This window comes from Salarias fasciatus (genome assembly GCF_902148845.1).
Source record: "Salarias fasciatus chromosome 7 unlocalized genomic scaffold, fSalaFa1.1 super_scaffold_4, whole genome shotgun sequence".
Classification (NCBI taxonomy): Eukaryota; Metazoa; Chordata; class Actinopteri; order Blenniiformes; family Blenniidae; genus Salarias; species Salarias fasciatus.
This window is the reverse complement of record NW_021941229.1, coordinates 16,785,768-16,808,777: the sequence shown is the minus strand read 5'-3', so window position 1 is coordinate 16,808,777 and position 23,010 is coordinate 16,785,768. Positions and strand designations below refer to the sequence as shown.

At 43.7% G+C, this 23,010-nt stretch overlaps 1 protein-coding gene across 3 annotated transcripts in view; it reads left to right on the top strand.

Moving 5' to 3' along the window:
• The window catches only part of arhgap24 (Rho GTPase activating protein 24), a 56,385-nt gene extending 35,693 nt beyond the window's left edge, over positions 1-20,692 (top strand). For 2 of the 3 annotated variants that reach the window (XM_030084783.1, XM_030084784.1), the window contains 7 exons: positions 10,836-10,958; positions 14,849-15,056; positions 16,498-16,630; positions 17,515-17,588; positions 17,688-17,809; positions 18,079-19,264; positions 19,445-20,692. In XM_030084783.1, the coding sequence (XP_029940643.1) occupies positions 10,836-10,958; positions 14,849-15,056; positions 16,498-16,630; positions 17,515-17,588; positions 17,688-17,809; positions 18,079-19,264; positions 19,445-19,709 (2,111 nt within the window). In that variant the 3' untranslated portion in view covers positions 19,710-20,692. Of the gene's footprint in view, positions 1-7,990; positions 8,064-10,835; positions 10,959-14,848; positions 15,057-16,497; positions 16,631-17,514; positions 17,589-17,687; positions 17,810-18,078; positions 19,265-19,444 lie in introns of those variants that run through there. The other variant, XM_030084785.1, reaches the window with a different exon arrangement.
• Positions 20,693-23,010: the final 2,318 nt, after the last annotated feature.

The window sequence follows — 23,010 nt, the reverse complement described above, 5'->3', positions numbered from 1 at the left end:
TATCTCTTCTTTCTATCAAAATAATGTTCCTCAATGGCGGCCGCGTCCATTTTCAAAAGCCATCTAGTAAATGAAAATGTTGATTAATGCGTGCGTTCGACACAAGCAGGCTGACTTCGCTCTACAAAGGGATGACGTCACAATTATGGAAAACACTTTGCAACAGGCAGGTTTGTCAGAATAAATATCAAAATCATGCAAGTCCTTCTGCCTGCAGAAGCCACTTTACTCCAGCCCTGTCTGAAAGGTTCAAAGGGCTTCCCAAAGGCCAGACTGACTCAACCTACCAATTTCAACTGCAGGCAGTGCAGGTGTGCATCTCCCCCGGAGCCCTCATCAGTGCTGAAAGGTGATATTAGAAGGTATTATTGAGCAGTGCAACAGGTACTTTGTCAAGTCCACTCCTTGTTAGGTCCCCTGGTGTGGATAAAAAGATTCACTCCCCTTCTGGAGTGCCTGGAAGTTTGCAGCATTTCCTTTTGCATGCTTAGATTGATGTTTAAAAAAAAAAAAAAAGATTTCAACAGAAAATATTATTCAGGCCAAGAATAAGAGTAAAAGAAAACATAAATTCATTACTGATTTTATAAGATTTGCATGAAGCTTAGCTTGTAAACAGTGCAGTATGTGCATCGCAACAATTCTGCATAGTCTCAGCTGATGATTCATTCGGGATCATGGAGGACACACTCCTGAATACTTGACATGCAGTTCATACGTTTGCAGTGCTGTAGTCATGATCATATGATACACATGCGGGACTGGTGATCTGCCATAGTGAGAAATATCTGGGAGATTCCACCCATGTTTGAAGGAGAGAAACAAGAAGAAGAGATCAAAATCTAAGCAGTCATTGCAGACCAGCAGACAGTTAAACAATTAGAGTGTCTTTCTATACAGAAAATGTAAATTCTCTGATGATGCAGCGATGATCTTCCGCTAAAAGTGCGTTTAAACGAGTGCGCTCCCTCTTGGATCTGTATGCTCTGCACCTTTCCAGAAGCTTCCTCTTGCGTCTGCCTGCTTGTATCATTAATGTTTCAGACTTTCTGCATTGCGTGCAAGTGTTCGAGCGACAACAGCTGCCAGCCCTCACCAAAACTCAGCACTCCCAACGCTTTAATGGGACGTTAATCCCCAGTCAGTAGTCGCCGGAGCTGTCAGTGCCGTAAAAGTCGCACTCGTAAGGTTTTTGGTATTTTAACAAACCTCAAAGCGTTATTGTGCATAGTTTGAACATGTTGTTGGTAGTCAAGGACTAATCTCACATTTTACTACCAGTCCCCACTGAAGTAAAGCTGTTTGCGGTTTCTAATAAATGGCCGAGCGTTTCCATTATTGTCCTCTGTGAGTTTTATTCACAGTTGTCCGCTTTGGCCATTTGTCATATTAAATGCTCTTTGGGGTCTTTTCACTTGTGTTGGCACATTTATTTAAAAAATCACATGCACTTACACCCCTTACAGCTGTTTTCCACGGAAAAATTTATTACGTTTTAGGTTGTTTGATTTAAATTTCCTGCCCTGGAGGCAGCCGCTTGTATCCATTTCAGTGAAGTGGAAACTGCAACTTCAATTCTATTTCCTCTTTAGAACATCAATACATCACTTTGTAATAAATCATATCCTAAAAAAAATATTTGAAATTAGATTGATATGATCCTTCAAAATATCCAAATAACTAACTAAGCAGCGCCTCTGTGTGGGTCTCTTAATTATTATCTTTCCAAGTTATGTCACAAGCTCTGTGTTTTTAAGTCCCGTCTGAGCCGTGTTTCCTTTTTCTAAAGTTGAAATTGATTCCCCTTACATAATGGTATATTTACAGCAGCCTTGGCAGGACACACAGACATAGCTCTTTATTTAGTTGGCATGAAATCAGAACAGAGACACTTGGCTCCTTGACAGGCCTGTGACCTCCGTGAACGGATCGAGCCATTGCTTCCCTGCCCGTCCTCTGATAACTCATTTAAAAAAAAAAAAAAAAAACCCTGCTCTCTCGAACTACTCAGCCACTACGTTTGATGATCTTATAGGTTTTAATGATAAGTATCATATTAACCCTTCAAGAGCTGACGAGTCTCCATTTTTTTGGTGCCACGATGACTTGCTTCACTGCAGATGCTTGTTGAGGGACAACAGAGCCAAACAATCCTCGTCCCCTTTGACCTCCCCGCTTCCATTCACTTTGTTACTCATTCAGCGTCAGATGGTAATGGATAGCCACGGCGGCTCTATGGACTCTGTGTTCTCCAGCAGACAACGTCTCTGGGGACTCAGGTGGAGGCTAATGTCGTGATGTCTGTCTCCAGATTATGTCTATTGACAGGCAAAGACCACCGTGACACCAGGAAAAGAATTAGCAATCGATACCTTACCGGGGGTCAAGGGGAAACCGGACACCGATAACAGATACATGGGAAGATATAGAAAGAGTGGGAGAAGCTGTACAGCTGCAGGTTTGGAGTCATTCGTTTGACAGGTTTTGTAAGATACACTGGAAACATTGCTCTGAATGCTCAGTGCTGTTTAACTTCCTGAAATTTAACGAAGCACTGAAAATAGAAAGGCCACAAATCCTTACAGTCGCTGGGTTTTCTTCAAAAAAAGAAAAACAAATGACTGACCCACTGTATTGCAAAAATAAATAAATAAAAAAAAACAATACTACAAGGAATGCAAAGCTCAGAGATCAAAAATGGCAGTGGAATTAAGTCATATTAAGGCAAGATGTTTCTTGAGGAAGTGAAGAAAAAGACGGTCCAGAAGCATCAGTCAAGCTTTAAGTCAGCTGATTCATAAAAGGGCTGCACACCTGAGCCTGTCCTGCATGCACAGGTGTGTATGGAGATACACCCGTACACACTGCCAGAGGGCTGACACACAGACACAGACAGATAATTACACACACTCACACCATCAGATCATTAACCAAACAAACACGTCTGTAATGTTGGAGAGAGTTGTGGTACCCAGAATAAAAGAAAAAAATACTGAAATACACAATGAATCAGGAAACTCCACATGGAAATTTTTATTTTAAAGTTTATTTGACCTGTTTAAAGTTTAAGTTATTTAGTTACATCTACTTATACAGATCAAAACAGAAAACAATAGAAAATGATGTTTAATGAATGTAACAGTTAAATAGAAATAATACCATAAGACGGTTTTGTTGATTCCACATGAAAGAGGTCAACATGATGACGTCATTTTTGTAGTAACTGTAAAAGATGTTAACACGGCGTTGGAGTGTGAATGGGAGATAGCGTGTTTGCTCATGGGGGTCACGACCTGTGCCAAACTGTGACCTTTGCAAGCCCCAAACCTTCACTGAGATCTGCCTATTGTTCCCATTACAGTGCTTCAGAGGAGCATGAGCGTGTGTGTGTGTGTGTGTGTGTGTGTGTGTGTGTTTGTGTGTGTGAGTGTGTGTGTGTGTGTTCGCTCACCAACCCCCTCTTCAAACCTCACCTCGCTCCCCTCCCCTCCTTCCCTTTCTCTTTCACACCCTCTCAGCTGTGCTCACTCACTCATTCTGAGCCAGGCCAGGAACTGGCAGAGCCGCTCCTCCGGTGAGGGACTCCCGTCCTCACGTTAACCCAGCTGGCCGGGACTTTGTAACCCATATAGGAAGCCTCTTTTTTCCTGGGGGGGGGGGGGGATTCGGCGGTGGGATTGCCAAAGATCCTGCAGGAGTTTTAAAGGAAGTATGGAGGTGGTCCATCAGGCGATTCGTAGTTTACCACAGTACGGATTAACCGATTTGCTCTCCTCACACCAAGGTAACAAGGTGCATTGTCTTACTATTTCAATCTCTGGAGCATCCTGCTGCACTGCATTACAGTGGATGCTTTTCTCTGTGCTTTCTTGAGGCTTTCTGTTCTCTCAGCTGTACTTTGCAGAGTGTGTGGATCATCTGGTGCCGGTATTACTCACGAGCGAAACAGACTGTTTTAAAAGGGCATCATCATCCCCAAACAAAAGATAAAAAAGACTGCGGTGCTCGTTTCTGTCTCCACTCTTTCCGATGAATGGACAGACGTTTCGCTGCGTGGCTCAGTGACCGACTTCCTGTCACGTTGGAGGTATTTATGATGCATGGACTTCTGAGAAGACTATCATTAGACACATTATTGAATCTCAGACTTGCCCCTGCTTGCATGCAAAACAAGAGAACTCCTGCAGACAAGAGGGAACAGACACTGATGTCTTCATTTAATCTTTTAATGCTCATGCAAACACACACAGGCACACACACTCATGCATCCACGCTCACAGACTGGAAGGAAGAACTATGACACATTCTTTTTTTTTTTTTTTTAGTCATTTAAAACAAGGTAGTTACAGTGTCTGCATTGTTTTCTGGGCCAGCGGCAGCTGTTTCCTCCACTTGGCAGGCAGCACAATCAAAGTCTGGAAGAATTTAGCGTTTTCTCAACAAGCTCTGCACAGCAAGTTTTCCACCTTTGTGTACAGCAGCAGAATATTTCTCCTCTTTGGCTCCGTTTGAACCTCTGTTGGATAAATAAGAACAATTGCGTGGTGCTTTGGGTGAAAAACACCACATCAAAATATGGTTTAAGTTTTATTATAATAATTTTTGCGAGTTTTCATAAGTGTGATTGGATAAAATGAGCATGTCTGAAGACTTCAGAAGCATGATTGGGTAAAATGAGTACTTTGGTAGTAAAATGGATCATCTTATTAAACTGTCACGTTGGTAGCGGGGTAACATTGCATTCTTATCATTTCAACCAGACTTTAAAATATCCATGTTGAAGGAGTATTTAAACATTATGGGAACTTTTTCTCACTTTAACTACATGGTGTTAATAATAAATATGAAACTATACTGTTAGGTGGCTTGTGTATCAGTCCATCCCTGCTGACCACATAATATTTCAAATATTTGATGCCAGGGACGCAGTGTGTGATTAAACAGGACCACTGCAGACGTGCAGGTCAGGGAGAAGCGGATCGCGGCTCCAGGTATTTGTGACCAATTACAGCACAGTGAGATCCTTTGTTGTCTCCCACCTGTTTTGAGCCATTAGTTAAAGGCTAGTCTGCAGCTGGTTGCGGCCACTCATTAAAGCCAGTGGTCACAACTGGAAGGAACAGTTGTTGGCAGTTTGCTCTCGGTCCCCCTTTGATGGCTGTCGTGACTTTAGCGCACACAGACCGGACTGCTACATGTAATGGAAAGATGGAGATAGGTCATAGCTTTAGTTGAGACCATATAGGCACTCAGATGAGCAATAAAGTCGCATTAATGCAGACATACCAATGTCCTGAGTGTGTTTAGGGCCACATATAGTGTTAGGTGGATTGTATGAGTTCTGTTTTATAGCGTGACGCATTCCGAGTGGAATATTTTCCGTAAAAAAGTGATGAAAGCTTGTATAAATTAAGCAGGGATTTGAGTCTGCACCCCCCACTGTGGAGCATATCATCAAGGAGATTTCATTTTCCCTTCTGCTTAACTTTTTTCTTTTTTTTCTTTTTTTTTTCCTTCATGAAGTCTCAGCGTGAATTGGGGATCTTAATCTGTGTGCTTTATTTAAAGCAAGCTGCCTTCTGAGGAAAACCCCGCATGTTTCTGTGAAGCTGTCAGTTGTTCGCCGACGAGTTTAGAAAACTTTGGAGCGGTGTGCTGGAGTATGGCGAATCGGGGGAATTGTGACAGCTGTCACGGTTGTCTTTTCAGGTACAGTCGAGCCATACGTGAAGATCCTTGACTGGTTCTGTCTGGGAACTCCTGCTAGGATCGGTCTCCTATGGAAAACTCTGTTGAAGTGTGTTGTGTTTTTTCTTTTTTTTTGCTATTCACACCGTAAGCTATTTGAGAATTGTGTGATGGAAATAATCCTTCACAAAGCACCTTAAAGTAGGTTTGTTTCTAGAATACGTTTAGAATATTTACCTTGTGCTTATCATTTTAAAGATAAGATTAGTAATCATCGACCTGAATCCCCAGGCCTTGAAAGTTTCCGTCTTTGATGAGCCTGTCAGCGGTTTTAGCCGGGAGTCAAATCAGTGCTTGACCTTTACGCACAATGCAGAGTTATCCGAATGCCGTGTGCTTATGAATGGGCCGAACAGCATTCTTCAAACACTTAGCACTTGTGTCCTAAATAGTTAATGTTGCCTGTGCGCTAATGGGTTGTGACACATCGGCCGTCTTTATAAACCTGGAAGGCAGCTCGGCCACTGTGGAAGTAAACTGAGCATCAACAGGAAACGGCGAGAGGAACAGGAGTGTGCTGTAATGGCCATGGTATGCTGCATAATCCTGTTGCACGCCTGTTTAACAGCTTCACAACCGCTGCTTCCAAGAGGAAATTCAGTCTGTCCGTGCAAATAACGGAAGGGCTGGTTGATTTTAAATGTGGAATTAAAAACCTTGCAGGCCCGTCAGGGAATCGAAATGACTTTGCTTGACGATCGACACGAACAATGCTGACGGGATGGAGATGCCTGAGAGAACCTTTACGGTGGCTGGTGTGAGCAATCGGAGAATATGTGATCCACATCATTTGCGGACAGTTATTACGCGTTTGTTCTGAGTGATGAATATGACCCGTCGACCACACACAGATGACGGACCTCTGGAGCCTCACAAACAAACAAGACATTTATTGAAAACGTGTCTTTCTCTTGGCATCGCTGGATCAATGCGCTTGTCTTGTCTTGCAAATTGTGTCACTTTATTAATGATACAAGTCTTGTATCAAGCAAAAGTCCGATTTGCTCTCCGAGTTGCTGAGTGAAAGAGCCATCCACCTTCAGATCGGAATTTCAGTGTTTGAACTCGATGATGCCGGGGAACAGCTGTCATCAGTGGAATTTTACAATGGAGTTCATCCAAGTTTGAAGGCAGCTATAATAATAACAAAAAAAGGTCACATTTTGTGACTTTACAGATTGATTTTTCAGGTATCTGTAATTTACTTGAGTATCTATTTTTCATCTGTTTACATTCCAATTCAGTAATTCTTGTATCAGTGTTTTAATTTCGAACATGAGCTACACATAATGGTAGTTCTAATGTATGTGTGCATGTGCACATGCATTTTTCTTATGACCATCCCACCACCAACAGAAAAACCTTCCAAATGTCTTAAAAAAGACATTATTTATTTTTACTTTTGTAATGATATTAATATACTGTTTGCTTTTGGTTGAATCGGATTCCAAATTCTTTTTGGACACCAGTATCTGTGCTTTGATAAGGAAAGCGAATTCTTTTGCACTCTTCTCATTCAAAATCTTAACTTATCCTGATTTCTCATGAATGTCCCATTTTAGACTTCAGCTACAATTCTGAGATTTTTCATATGGTCAGTGAGCATGAAGAGGTCTTAGCCTACTGATCATAGGAGGATGGAAGATTTTGCAAATGGTTTCCAAATTTCATGGAGATGACTGATTGTTTCTGAAAGTAGAAAACTGTTGACTTTCGACAATCACGAACCAATTTGGGACGTCCAGTGCCCAGCTCTGTCATTTTTCCTGATCAACATGATGATCTCTCTGAGTTTACTAAAGATGGATTCAGACAGATTTCTAAGAAAATAGATAAAGCTTTAAAGATATCCCAAAAGAAATAAATAAAAAAAAATCTAGGATTCTAAACTGACGGGTGGAAAAATGTTCAATCTCTAAAACAAAGATGTGCAACATTTCAGGGGGTTAAAGACTTTTACTGTCCTGTAGAGATAAATGGAGGATGGGATTAGGGTGGGTTGTGGGGGTGAATTGCTCAGGACCTTGAAAAGCTTTAGCGCGGCCCTGGTGGTTACTCTCTCTCACTCTCTCACACACACACACACACACACACACACACACACACGGTTAGTTTGACACGCCAACACATCGATACACGGTCCTACAGCCTGCCTATCCGTCATTTGATCATCTGCTGCGCGGGGTTAGCTTCTCAGAGGACCGTGCGGGGCTCGAGACGGAGCCGGGGGTCTCGAGGTTGTGTTTTGGGGAGACGGAGCTGAGGACCGGACCGACTCCATGTGCCGCGAGCACAAGTGAGCCGCTGCTTCACCGGTCAGTGCGCGCACCGCTTTCTCTCACTGCTGCTTTTGTTGACAAAAAAAAATAAAATTAAAAAGCGTTTCTGAAAGTCTCTCGACTGGAAACGTTAAAAAAAATGACACCCTGGTGGTTTAATACCTGCTCCCGAGTCGCGAGGTGAAGCTCTTTTGTGTTTGTTTTGCGCGTAAAATGCGCGAACGTAATAAGGGAAATACTTCAATTACGCGTGAACGCAAACGCAGCCTGGTGTCAAAGTTAAAGACGGGGGGGGGGGGGGGGGGGGGGGGGGGCGTGACAGGGTGGATGTATGGTGTGTGTGTGTGTGTGTGGGTGTGTGCCTGTGCGTGCGTGTGTGTTGTCCCTCCATGTGTAATTAACCAGAGCCCGGGGGACAATCAATAGCGAGCAGGGACTGATCAGCGGATCAGGAGCGGAGGATCCACTCTGCCATTAACATGAAGGACCTGGTTCCTCGACGGAGCTCCACTCATGGATCGAAATTTCAATGTATTTAATGGAAGAGATGGATTTAAGGCTGCGGCCAGGCACTTCCACTGTGACTGCTGGCACAGTAAGGATTATTAATGATGAGTGGGTGCATGGATGATGCGTAAATAGATGGATCTGCTGCTGTGGAGTCTGTAAAAGTTTGTTTTGTTTTAATGCAGTGCTGAGATTGACTTGAAACTTCTGTTTGCTGTTTTGGACTTCATGTTTCCTGATGGCTTTGTCTTGCCAAATATATAAACATAGCTTTATGCTTGTTCAGGTTGTTTCAAAGTGTGGAGCGGGGCTCCCCTGGGGGACGCCACAATGCCTCAGCAGTGGTCAAGGAAGCTTTTTTCCAGAATGATTTTTTACAATTAAAGAAAAAGTATTAAGAAAACTATTATACTACTATTAAGTGCTGTATTAATCAAAGGTCTTTTATATAGCTAATGAAAACTATTAAAAACTTTAATGAGCGCACAGTGCCACAATTTGAAGGCCAGCACTGTAGATCTTAATTTGTTGGTAATAAGCAGCGAAAATGCAGATTAATGCTTCATTAACTCTAACAAGATTCTAAATTATACATTGTCATATATAGATAACACATTTAGTCGAGCTGTTGCTACCTCTGTTGACAGTGTATTATTTTTTCAGCAAATTAAAGCAAATGGAAAGAAAATGCCTTTTGCAAATATTCAGGAATCTTAACATAATGTATTAAGCGGACAGTACATGAAATAATCAAAGCTGTAGCCACTAAACGGTCAAATCATCCGCTTGAGAAAACTGTCATTATTAACTATGTGGTTTGAATGACCTTATATTTATGCAGACACACAGTCACACGTCATCATGCTCTCACAAACAAACACACTTAATCACCCCCTGCTGATATGTTCTCTCTGAGCTGAGCCTGTGGAGGATTGCAGCCTGGAGGAAACAGAAAGAGCTTTGAATTTTATGCTTTTTATTGGCCACTGTTCCCTTATCCTGCTCCCGGGGGACTCCGAGGCGACTCCTTGCTAAACGGTTGATGAAGGGTTCTCAGGCTTCTGCAGAGAGTACATTCGTTTGAATCAAGGTGTGTTAAAAAAAAAGCCACCAGGAAGGGAGACATGCTGGACATGCAGGGCAGTCTGGAAGAGACTGCCCTAGTGTTACAAACAGTCTGGACATGCTGAATGTCACACAAGTCGAGCACTGGCATCTGCTGACTGTTAATGAGATCTCATCAAGACTGACAGGGAGCATCAATCTCACTGTCAAAGTTTGGCTCCACATATAGCTGAATACCCTGCTCTGTGACTGCTCGCTCATGTGAACATCCAAAACACAGAATCATCACCCAATTACCCAATCACTGTCACTCTGGTCAGTGCATCCCTTCAGAAGTGTTTTACTAAAATGTTAACTTATTATGTTACCATTCAGTTCAACAACCTGTGTGACAATACTGACTCCATCATGCTCAAAGGCAGTTTAAATATCTATTTGTCTTTGTTTTTATTCATTAAGAATAGTGTTGTGCTCCAGTCTATAAATAGTTTTTATATGCAACATGCGAAGCCCATCCTTTCTTACAATCAATGAAGCAGGAACCTCGGTGGTCAGAATCATGAATAATTTAACGATTGGCGTGACACTCCCATTTGTCTTTAAATAGCTCATCTCGTCCAATAACACACCGCACGCCGCATCCCCCGTGAAGTACCACGGGTCGGTGTTTGGACGTTTCAACATATCATCTCGATAAAGCCGAAGTGGAGGCATCGAAATGGTTTTGTTGTCATGGCGACGGCTGCAGGCAGATTCGTCATATGAAGCAGGTCCAGACCCTCCACTCGAGTCTGTCCGGCATCACATGGCAGCTGAGTGCTCGTGGCCATTATCCACAAGTTGAGTCAGGATGCAGAGCCTGCCTGCCTCTAATGGAACTATACACCCCTCTACTCCTCCATATGAACATTTCCTTTCAGGTGTGTGTGTGTGGATTGTTTTTGTTTTTGTGTTGTTGCTGTTGTGGGTATTTCAGTCTATTCACACACTCACATCATCACTTGTCATCCTCAAGGTGAAGAAAAATCAATTCCTTCTAAAGGAGATACATCAATTTTTTTGTCAATGCAGTGTCCCAGAGAGAGAGAGAGAGAGAGAGAATTTGTGTTATCAGTTTTAGTCTGATCCCACAGATGAGCGACTGCCCTACACAATATCAGACAGGTGGTCATAAATTCTGCGTGCGTGAGTGTTTTTAACATGTATTTTTCTGTGTTTGTCTCTCTCCTTGTGCAGGGGGAGACCGAGAGCGGATGACAGCCAACCATGAGACCTACCTCCTTATGGCCAGCACCCAGAATGACATGGAGGATTGGGTGAAAACAATCCGGAGGGTCATCTGGGCGCCTTTTGGTGGAGGTCAGTATAAGCGTGCATTCTTTGTTTTTGTTAGCCTAACAGCTTGTTGACCCACGGATTCACTGACATCTTGCTTGTGCAGTTTCAGGTTCATGAGAAATAAAGTCAGTTTCTAAAGACTGAACAAAAAATGTATCATGTTTGTTTATGCACTGAATATTAAAAGAATAAAAGTTGGCTTCATTGTGAGAATAAAATAAATGTGTTTCTTGGTTATGAGTTTTCATACTGTCTATCTGGCAGCTTCAAATAACTGTGCCTAAATCAATTACACGTGACAAGTAAACCAGCAAAAAAAACGTCCATACGCCGGTAATTAAATAAGCCGTGATTCATAGCCGCGGTGCACGCTGCCGTAATTGTTCTCATGAAGCTTTTCCTGACTTTGGTGGAATTAGTGCGGCGATTACCGGGTCTCCCGCTGCGCTGCTGTGGCTTGTTATTGACTGTTGTGGCAGACTCTGGCCTACATTGGCCTACAAGCAGGGCACAAGTGCAGCGCTTGGAGGCGGACGGGCGGTGGGAGCGGCGCTCGGTGAATAGACGAGGCCGGGCCCCGGCCCCTCTGTTTTCAGTGCAGCGAGTTTGACGTCTATTGCAGTTGACTGCTCTTCAAAAGGACGAGCCATTTGTCAAAGATGCCACAGGAAAGGTGGCTCCCTGTTGATGTAGACCCGGGGTCTCTCTGTCTCTCTCTCTCTCACACACACACACACATTTTCCAGCCTTTCACATTTTGCAGCAACAAACCAACTGAACCCTGATTGGTTGATCGGTACTTTGAAAGCGAGTTGGAGGTTTCAGTTTAGAGGTTGGGCAGACCAGGAGGCAACCCCCCAAAACGAAGACCCCCAAAAGGTTGTTCTGCCTTTGTTGATGAACTCTTGCTGTGATGCTGCGACAGTTACGATCCAGCCACAACAAACAGTTGGCCAGAAGTGAGGGGGTGACGTCAGGCCTCTGAGGGATGTGCAGCTGCGGCTTCTCCATCTGGATCTTTGGAGATTTATTCCATGGTAATTACCTGCTGATCATTTGTGGTTTAGGAAAGTATGCGACCATTGTTGCTGTTGGATTGATGGGATGTAGGTATTAAGAAAAAAAAAAAAAAACTTTTGTTAAATCTCCAGAGGGGGATTTCACAGCTATTTGCTTGGTTGTCTTCAGTGTGAGACTTTCCAGACTGCTGTGCTGATTTAATCAATTTTCTGTCTGATGATTCACGACTGGTGGCGATGATGATGAAAGCTCCCACATCTTGGCTTAAGAACAGTTTTGGGATTTTATTTTTTTTAAACACCTTCACGCTCTTTAACACCCATCTTTAACACTTTATCTGTGCTCTGCTTATGGAATATAATGTGTCTCACGTATCCTCGACTAAAACCGCTCCACATCTGAGGCGAAATCTGAGAGAAGTTTGTTTTAATTGAAGCAGGTGTCGGATGGCAGTGATCCCTCAGATCTTTACATCAGCCATTATCTGCAATTTATATGCTGCTTTCTGAGCAGAATCCCAATTCTTTATTTGAGCTGCAAATTGAGATGCAGCTCGGTGCATCCGCGTTTTCAGAGCTGTTGAACTGAATAGCAACTATGTCGTTTTCTTTCAGAGGTCTGTCTGAGTATTTTCTTTTTCTTTTAACTTAAACTTTCCTTAATATATGTGTTTATCAAACACATGGGTTTACCTGATGCATAGCAAGACTTTTAATATGAGTATTTTCACTGGTGGCAAGTTTTTTAATGGTCATTCTGGTGGAATCCCTTCCTGATTAGGGTTTTTTTTTTTTCTTGTATAACATGCATTTTAGCATAAATCAGTAGTCAGAGGGTTTCCTTGAACAGAATACCAAGGTAAACAAAATTGTAAAATGATACTTTTTAAAGTGTATTCGACAGAAGGAACAAATCTGAAGCTCTATTTCACTGAAACACATTTTTAAAAGAGCCGGTATTAATGTTACGTGAACCTCAGACAAACAATTACTTGAGCTTTATATTATGAAAGTTGCCCAGATGTAGAGTCAACAAAGATTTTAAGGATTAAAACTATTGCACCAACATTTGAAATGTTGTACGTTGGCCTGTTGATCTCCACAACTGTTAACAATATCTTATAATTTTAAAACCATTAAGAAGTTCTAACATTCAACAAGCATGTGTGGAGTTAGAAACTGTGGAAATACAATGTAGTTAAAGCTGCGAGGGAGGAAGTCATCCTCTTATAGTTTAAAAAACACTCTTCTGAAAAGAAGAATTCTTTTATATTCATTGATGTACTTGTACAAAGCACATAAAAAGGTTGTGTTCTATTGGGGTCGCTGAATATGACTTATGGATTGAGTATATAAAGTAATAAGGCAATATATGTGAAACATTTATGCAATTACACAGAAAAAAATAGAAAGAGTATCTGGAGGAAATAGGAAGGACATAACAGGAAAAATTAGGCTGTGTTGTGTCTAGACTGCCTCTCTCTCTCTCTCTCTGTCTCTCTCTCTCGCTCTCTCTCTCAGTGCATAGTGCATGTGAGAAACAGCAGGTCCAGGTATCAGACGCAGCCTGGCAGTGATCATTGCGTGCAAACAGTGTGGAGGTGTCGCCCCTGAAGTGCTGCTCCTGCAGTCCGACCCATCCCAGCAGGAACAGCTAACATGCATATAAACACATGCACACACTCTGCCTAAGCTGCTCCACGCACATGTGCTGCTACATGTGACCCGGGAAAAGCATTCCCAGACTCATGACCAGAACGTCTGAAGGACTGACCTCCTTTTCGTCCAGGCGCTTTTCCCCATTTCTTCTCAAACGCGCTTTCCGATACAGGCGCATGTTTTCATTGGTTACTGCGCTGCTGTTCGATTGAGCTGTATTTCACTCTGACAGAAGATTGGAAAATGGATAAACATCTTCAAGTGCTTTTATGGAAATTCGTAACTGTTTACTGTTTTATCTTTGTTTTACTGCAGTAGGAATGTCTATTTTTGTGACCCCGGGTTTTTTTAGCTGCTCATTTTTAAGCAGCGCTGTTTTCAACGGATATGAAAACAGTTGGACTGATCTGCGGTCAGACTGATGCATCCTTCGTGTCAACTTTTTTATTGTTTTCTACTATAACCACAAAAACTGCAGTTGTTTTTTTTAATAGAAAATGTTAGTGTCCTGGCGCTTCAAATTCTGCAACTCTGGTGTGCTGTCGTATCACAAATTTACAAATAGGCACTTTTTCCAGAAACTTACAAGTTGTGTCATTCTGAAAAGGGGTAAGTATGAGTACATACTATAATATTATCACTGTATTTGTTTACAACTTGTAGGAAATACTTTGAAGCATACGAATCATTTTGATCAGCTGTCTGATTCACCTGCTGCTTGCCATGTTAACAACACGAGGACCCCGGTAAGCTGGATCTGGTCCGGCCCCCGTACAGTACCTTGTTGTACCCACTTGTTTGGATGTGTGTGAGTAGCCTCTGTCTGTATCTGGAGACCGGAAAAGTATGCAGATCCAAATCTCTCAGGAAGGCTGCCTTAATCCCCTCTAGTGTTGCGTCCACATGAGATGGCCGCAAATGGAAATTGGCCCCCTTTCTATTTTTTTTTTTTTCCTTCTTCTATGGCGAGTGCCCCAGACAAAAGACGAGTGGTGCTCAGCAGGAAGTAGAGAGATTTGATCTCTTTGTTTTTTTTGCTTGAACTGTCTGGACAACCTTATCTTGGGTCTCTTTCAATCGATTTCACTGCTCTCTCTGATGTTTGTGATGTCCTAACGCCTTTGCCAATTCTTCAAAAAACTACTTCTCTCCGTAAAAAGATGTTAAGAGAAGAAGAGATCAATGCAAATTCAAATATCAGATCAAACCTAAATGTTCTGTTGTGTGTTTCAGGGATCTTTGGTCAGAAGCTGGAGGAGACGGTGCGGTATGAGCGCCGCTTTGGGAACAAGCTCGCCCCTATGCTGGTGGAGCAGTGTGTGGATTTCATTCGACAGTGGGGCCTTCGGGAAGAGGGTCTATTCAGGCTGCCGGGACAGGCGAACCTGGTCAAAGAGCTGCAGGATGCCTTTGACTGTGGGGAGAAGCCCTCTTTTGATTGGTGAGGAAAAATGCGAGCATGGCCGGCTGGTTGAATTTCCCCGGTGCATTTTAATGTGTAGCTGATATGTTAGGATCCCTGAGCGAGTCGGGCTCCTGTTGTGAATCCTGACAGAGGCCATCGCACTAAGTTTACCTGAATAAACTTTTTTTTTTTTTTTTAATCCTGGTGCTCTTTGAAACATGCAAAGATTTTGTTGAACATTCACTTTTCTGAGTAACTTTTGTGACATTTGAAACTTGTAGAAAAAAAGCATTAATGCGTATCACAAAAACAAAGATAAGCTTCAAAACCATTATTTATACTGTTTGTTAGAAAATTATGAGCATCGATAACTCTGTGGTTGTACTAAGAGGGGAAATTGATCAAAAATCAATGATTATTTACAGTTAGTTAAAACATATTTGGGACTATATATTATTTCATGCTGAGGACTTATGAGCTAAAATGATGAAAGAATAGAACAAAAAAAAGGCCTGTTATGGGAATAAAGTTTTTTTTTTCTGTGGTATTGTAGTGATATTAGCATGTCAGAGTTTACCACCTTTTAACAGATGTGTTTTAAAAACAACCCGAAGCTGCCGTTTAGTGGTCTGCAGATTGTTGTGTCGAGAGACGAAACTTTGTATTTTTTTTTATATAAATGTGACAACTTTCATTCATCACTGAGCTAGACCATGAAATCCATGAGTGATGGGATTTACCACCCCTCCACCCACCTCTATCTTCCTCCTCTTTCTTGCGCGACACCCTTCGTTTCCACCATGTAATCACCCGCCTATAAATAACCGCCGGCCGGGGACCGTCGGGGTCCAGGTTATATATCAACTTCACGCCATTTCCTAGAAACACGGGATGCACAATCGCATCAGCTGCTCGTTGGCACATCTCTACCTTACTATTTCTACTTTGCAGCCTCTTCTGTTTCTAGCTGGCGGCTGATCTTTCTTCCCTCGCCATCCCTCGCTCGTTCTCTCATTAGCCTTTGTAACCCCCTGCGTGCCTCGCCACCTGCCCCCTTGTTGACTCATTACTGCCTCAAAGCCTGCAGTGGAAATCCTCTTGCCTTTCGGCAAATCGTCTAAGCTGCCCCCGTGTTTGTGCTCTTCCCTTTTTTTTTTAGTTGTTCTCGTCATCTTGCGTCGCTTCGGTCTGAGTTTCTCGCTTTTGCCGCGCTTCGTCGCCGCGGCGCGTCGCTCTGCAATGAGCGCCGCCGTGCTGATTAACTGCCAAAACAAAAGTTCAGCGTTTCTCACTGAAATGGCCGTGCTGTTTTAAGTCACTTGTGGAGTTTTGATACATATTCCCTCATCTCGTCCATTTTCAGCCTCATCGCAGGAGGCGCCGCGTCGATGTGCGTCTGCCTCCATGCCGCGCACCTTAAATAAATCATGATCTCAACCCTGTCCTATTTCTATTGGTGTCTTGTCTTGCTCTGCAGTAACACGGATGTGCACACAGTCGCCTCTCTGCTGAAGCTGTATCTCAGAGAGCTGCCGGAGCCCGTCATCCCCTTCCAGAAGTACGACGAGTTTCTGGCCTGCGCCAAACTCCTCGGCAAAGATGACGAAATGGTGAGAAATAGGAAGTGATGACTTCCCTTTGTGAATATATCTACCTTAAAATTGTCTTAAAAGTGGTTTCTTGCCTCCCGGTCGCCCACACTCTGCTCTGCTGTTCCTCTCACAATGACTCAGCTGTGCCTGTCTCGACTTCTAACATCTCAATAGGATTTCTGTCTCACCTTAAGGCTCAGGCAGCAGCAGGGGGGTCGGTCTGAGGCTGGCAACTAGTTGAAGATACTAAATGGGAGAAAATATGCAAATCAGCAGCAATTGTCAATTCAAATCACATTGGATAGGAATCTTGCAGAAATCTCCCTCAAGCGTTAGTTGGACAGTTGTGAATTCTGGATGATATAAACACTGGAGGCGTCCATGAAGGTGGTTGAAGACCAGACTGACATGCCCAAGGCTCATTTCTCATTTCTTTCAGTTTTGCTTAGTACCATATATAAACATGAATAAAATTCATCTCTAAGCCCCTATAAATATTTTGAGATCTTTGGAAAGTCCTTTGCTCATTTTATTCACAGTTTAGCCCCGCCCAGTGAAACTGAGACTTTGTTCTTGCATTTACAAGACTTTTTTTCTCAAGTTTGGAGCTTTTGTGGATGAATACATGTGCATGTATGTGTGTGCACGGAAGTATATTTGAGTGACTTTGTCTAAAAATGACTCAATATTTTGTTACACCAGTTTGGGTCTAAGTAAAGTCGATTTTATGAAAATGTACTGTATATATTTATATGGGTTGGTGGGTAGGTTGTTGCATAATTTTTCCAAAGTCTTCTCTGAATGAGTGAATATTATTGCCATATTTCACAAAATCTGAGTCGTTTAACTTGAACTGTGACCTTGTATGAACGTTGAATGACTAAAAGTACAACCTGTGGCAGGGTATGAAGGAGCTGAGGAGGCTTGTGGACAGTCTGCCTTCAGTAAACTACAACCTTCTCAAATACATCTGCAGGTACTGCAAAGACCAAATATTAAAAGATTTTACATTTTGAGCCACAACCGGTATGAAACAATACCAATTCCTGCTTTTGTTCTGTTTTGTTTTTTCCAGATTTCTCGATGAAGTCCAGTCGTATTCAGGAGTGAATAAGATGAGCGTCCAAAATTTGGCCACAGTGTTTGGGCCAAACATTCTAAGGCCAAAAATTGAGGATCCAGTGGCAATTATGGAAGGTCAGTGTTCAAGAACATCACTTCAGACTCGAGTATGCACAATTAGTTTAGATTTTTAAAGTGTTTGCTGAGCAGTACTTCATGCTCTAGTGCAGTTTGAGGAAAAGGTTGGTGCTACTTTCATTAGCAGCATTTTGACTGTATCACTAACATAAACAGGCCTGTTGGTGTTATTTTGTGTTAATGTCAAACATAAGACTTTAGATTGTCAAACACAGCACAAATAAATTTAAAAAATATGACATAATGATGCAGTTTCTTGTTTTCAGGTACCGTTCTGGTCCAGCAGCTCATGGCTGTTCTGATTGGCCGCCACGACGTGCTTTTCCCCCAAGACGAAGACAGCCCCACGGCCATCGAGCTGGTCAACAACAACAACATCGAACTGCCGCGGCGACAAGCCGCCACAACTACCTCTGCCATCACGACAGTGTCCCAGAACGCCGAGAACAACAACACCCAGGTGGTGCGGCAGTGCGTCTGGGAGGCCCCCGAATCTCCCTCTCACCGCCATCACGTCGACAACGGCGGTTCTCCCAGATCGGCGAGCCCGCGCAACGGCGTGGTCGGACGTTTCGACATGGCGCGCAGCCCGCCGCTGACGGTGAAAAAGAACCCGGCCTTCAGTAAAGGCAGCGGGATCGTCACGAACGGCTCCTTCAGCTCGTCGCCGTCCTCCGATCCCAGTCTAGAGAAGAGCCAGTGTCTGACCGGAGGAGGGAGTTTACCCGTGCGGCGCAGCGGCACGCTCAAAGGCTCGGGTACGAAAATGGGCACCAGCGGCGTGACGAGCGCCAGCAGCACCGGAGGCAGCGGGACTGCGGGGCTGAGGATGGGCGTTTCGGGCGGCGACGCGCTCACGGGGAGCCTGAACGCTCGCAACGGCCTGTGGGTGCCAAGCAGCTGCGTCATGCTGCGGGAGAGCAACAAGACGCGCGACGGGGATCAAACGACCAATCAGAACCGGCTGTCCACGTACGACAACGTCCAGTTGAACCACCACAACCTGCAGCAGCAGCAGCAGCAGAACCAGATCCACAACACATGTCTGAACACCAGCTGCGAGGACAAGCAGAGCGTGGACAGCGCCACCTGGTCCACGTCCTCCTGCGAAATCTCCCTCCCCGACAACTCCACGTCCTGCCGCTCCTCCACCACCACCTGCCCCGAGCAGGACTTCTTCGGGGGTCATTTCGAAGACCTGGACGGTCCGGCGCAGGACGGCGAGCCCCCCCGGTCCGGCGGAGGCGGCAACGGGGAGGGGAGGAACGGCAACAGGGAGGCGAGCGGCGACGGCGCGGGGAGGAGCAGCCGGGGCACCAGCAGCAGCGACAACAGCGAGGGCTACCCTGTGGGGAATGGCCCCGGCAGCCACAGCGCTCTGCACAGTCTCGTGGCCAGTCTTAAACAAGAGATGCACAAGCAGAAGGCGGAGTATGAGGCCAGGATCAAAAGGTAGGAACACACACGTGCAACAAACAATCCACTTCACCATCCTCGCAGGATCATTTTCGTTCCTCATTATTTCTCCAATGCATGCACGCTTTGTTTCTTTCACTCTTGTTTTCCACTCACTTCAGCCGCCACCTACCTAAAACCGGTGTCGCCGTCCCCTTTTCTCACCTCCTTCTGCAGCTTGGAGCAGCGTAACCTGGAGCTGGAGTCAGAGATGGTGAGCCTCCACGAGGAGCTGGACCAGGAGAGGAAGAAGTACACCATGGCGGAAATCAAGCTGCGCAACGCCGAGCGTGCCAAGGACGACGCCGAGCGGCGGAACCAGATGCTTCAGAAGGAGATGGAACAGTTTTTCTCCACGTTCAGCGACCTCACCGCGACCGGCGGCAACGCGGCCGCCGACCCCGGCCGACCGGACCGCAACAACACCATCTGGATACAGTGAAGGAGCGCCGGCGAGCCAGAGAAGACGGGAAGCGGTTCATTTTACAATGTGAACATTAGAGACTTCAGACTTTTGGCTGTTTACTGGAGTAGGCAAATTTGAGAATTACACTGCGAACGTTGATGGCCTGGTTTAATTTAAGAAATAGGAGATGAAGGGCTGATGTAAGCTAACTGTAAAAAAAACAAAAAACAAATGTGGACATCACCTGGAGTGATGCCGGAGTGATAATATGTGTACATAACGTTATTTAAAGAGCTCATGGACACTCTTAAATCGACTCTGAAACTGTTGTGGTGCTCACACATCTGACTGGGAAGCGGACGAAAGGGACGGGATACAACAGTCTGGAAACGGTACTGCTGCTTATGTTCGGGTGAGGCGAAGATGGGAGGACAAAAAAAAAAATGAAATGAAATTACCACCTTGGACCTGAAAATGCAGGAAAGTTAAGGGTAAACTCCCTCAGTATTTTTACTCGCGTTTAACATCTATAACCAAATGATAAAAAAATAAAATCTGCCTTGTTCGTGTTCAGTGTGATCCTGTATCTGCTCATGTACATAGAGGGAAACACCGCAGGAGAAAACACAGCCGTTACGTTTGTAAAAAGTAAAGGAAAGAAAAAGAATTGCAAATAATACTTACCTGATATTTAAAGCAAAGTTATCATTGTTTGATATTTTATATTAAGTTTTTTTTCTTTTTTTTTTTTCATGCACTTACGTGTTTGTTCAGTCCCTGCAAGTCTGGTACCGAATGTCCTGTCCGTCAGTGTGTGTACCATTTTAAATTGGAGAGTATGCTGTACATGTGCCTGTGCTGTTACATTTACTCATGACCAAAAGAGCCTGTACTGTAAATATTTTATAGATAATCGTAGACACTACTCGTTAGTCTGCACTGTGGATCGAATGATATTTTGGGACGGATATGGCACGTAATGAGTTGTTACAGATTGAAGAATGTTTTGCAGCTTGTTAAAAATACTTTTTAAGACTTGCACAACGGGTCAATGGTGTAATTCCCTGATAAGGAGTCGGAGTTGGGTGAACGTTAACAGCTGTCACTATGAAAGGAAGTAGAAGCCGAATTCTGCCTTTGAGTGCGTGAAATGTAAGTTTTACAAAAACCTAACCCCCGATATTATTCAAACTCAATGCAAAGAAATGAGCTGCAGAGCAAGAAATACTAACAAAGAGCTGTGAAAGACGGGGGGGCTGGATCGTCAAGTTTGGCTGCAAATAAGGCGCGCATGACAGTGCATGAGACCTCAAGAGTCCAATTACTGAATGTCTGTAAATTGATGAAGTGTATGTATGCAGCCTTAAACCAAATGTCTACACTCATTGCGGGTTTGCTGATGGGTACGCGCGTCTTTAAACGAGAGCCGGACTGGATTCAAACCCAGTCTGCGTGTGCACGGGCCCGCCGCCGGCCACCTCTCCTCAGGAGATCAGGTCCCAAATTGCAGGACATCTGGAATGTGCGCCGGGGGGTGGTAGAGAGTGCCTGAACGACTGAAGGAGGGCCGCAGGGGAGGGAGGGGAGGGGTTCGAGTCTGTGCTTTTCATTTTGCAACCTTCACCAGGAAATAATGGGCTTAAGCCAAACTGACAGTGTCACCTCGTTCCGTGAATTCCACACAAAAGAGCAGATTATGGACAAAAGACAAGGTGGAGAGGAATGAGAGATAGTGGAATATTTTCATGACATGATACTTGATACACAAAGGAAACTTTAAAAAAAAAAATGACTTAATATGAATAAAGATGCATTTTCATGTGAATCTGTGACTGTGCTGTTTATTTCACCTGATTACACTCCCATAGATAGTGTTTTAACTGACAGGTATTTTCATTTTCCACTATACTTTAAAGTATAAATGTAGTCATTCCAAACTTAATAATAAAGATGATGGGAAACTTCAAGCTACAATGCTTTTAATTAAAGCGTGGTTTTAGTTTGACCTCATGGAGGGAAGGTTTTCGCTGCCTAATTCTTGATCTTCTGAAAGATTCTCCCATCCTTGGACCTTCGTCTGAGTGCCCCTCTGATTCTTTTCCACTTAGCTTTGATCCACTTGAGCTTTTCTGTACCTTTCTTGGTAGATAGAGACCCTTAATAAGGAAAGGCGTTGGTGGTAGACACATACTACATTATTGTAAAATATCTTGAAAATATTTGATCATCAGAAAGAGGAATCTGAGGCAAAATTACAAATTTCAAGTGCATCCTAGTTTCCCTTCCTAGTTGTGGTTCGTCCTGTTGTCCTTCAGTGAAGAGGTGGAGCCTTTCTCGACAGAACTTGTTGAAGGGGGCAAATAAAGATCTGGGTTAAACTACAATGGAAAGTGTGACTTTATTTTTCATAAGTACCCTTTAGGGTTATATCATGGAAAATATCACTGCAACGCTTGAGAATCAGACCTGTGCACTGATGCGGCGCTCCGTTCCTCCCTGACTGGCCTGGATGAGCTTAGAGAGAATATACAAGAATTATTATTAATTATTATTATTAGGATTGGTGTAGAATGTAGGTATTTTGTAAGAAATTACCAGTATTTACTGAATTTGAAAGTAAAGCTGTGTGATTCGTCTGTGCAAAAAGATGATTGTGATCACACATGATTATCTCACATAAAGATACAGAGTAAGACAAGAACTTGACTCAACAAAACCCTTTGAATTACTGCGTTTGATAAAGAGATGTATTAATAGGTTCAACATAATTGCCTTCTCTGCAATCTCTCCGTGGCTCATTTCAGTTATGACCTGCAAGCCCTGTTTAAGCTCCTTTTATGGCAGTGGCGTTGAGTCCTGGTCCTGGGAGGCCACTTTCTAGCGTGTTTTAGTAGCTACTCAGCTCCCGCACAGCAGACTGTAAGAAACAGCTTGTTATCAGGCTTTCTGCAGAGTTTGATTATTCCACTGTTATCTGATTCAGATGTGCAGAAGCAGAGAGACATTTGACACGTGGAGAAACGAGGCTGTCCAGGACCAGGAACCCACATTACCGCATTGCGTTTTGATCTGTGAATGAAGTGCACCGACAGTAAATGGTGAGTTCACTCAATCTGGACCCTGCTGTAGTGCTGCCGCAGAGAAAAAAAAAAGGAAATCTGGAGAGGAGGGGATCTTTAATGATGGCAGATTACAAACAATAAGGGGGGGGAAAAAAAGCTGATCCGAAAATCCAGGAGGGATCAAGAAGCAAAACTAAAACTGGGTGGGATAAAACATGAGGGGAACAGACAAGCTTCAACAGATGAGGAATAAAGCCGAAGATCAATAGACGAGC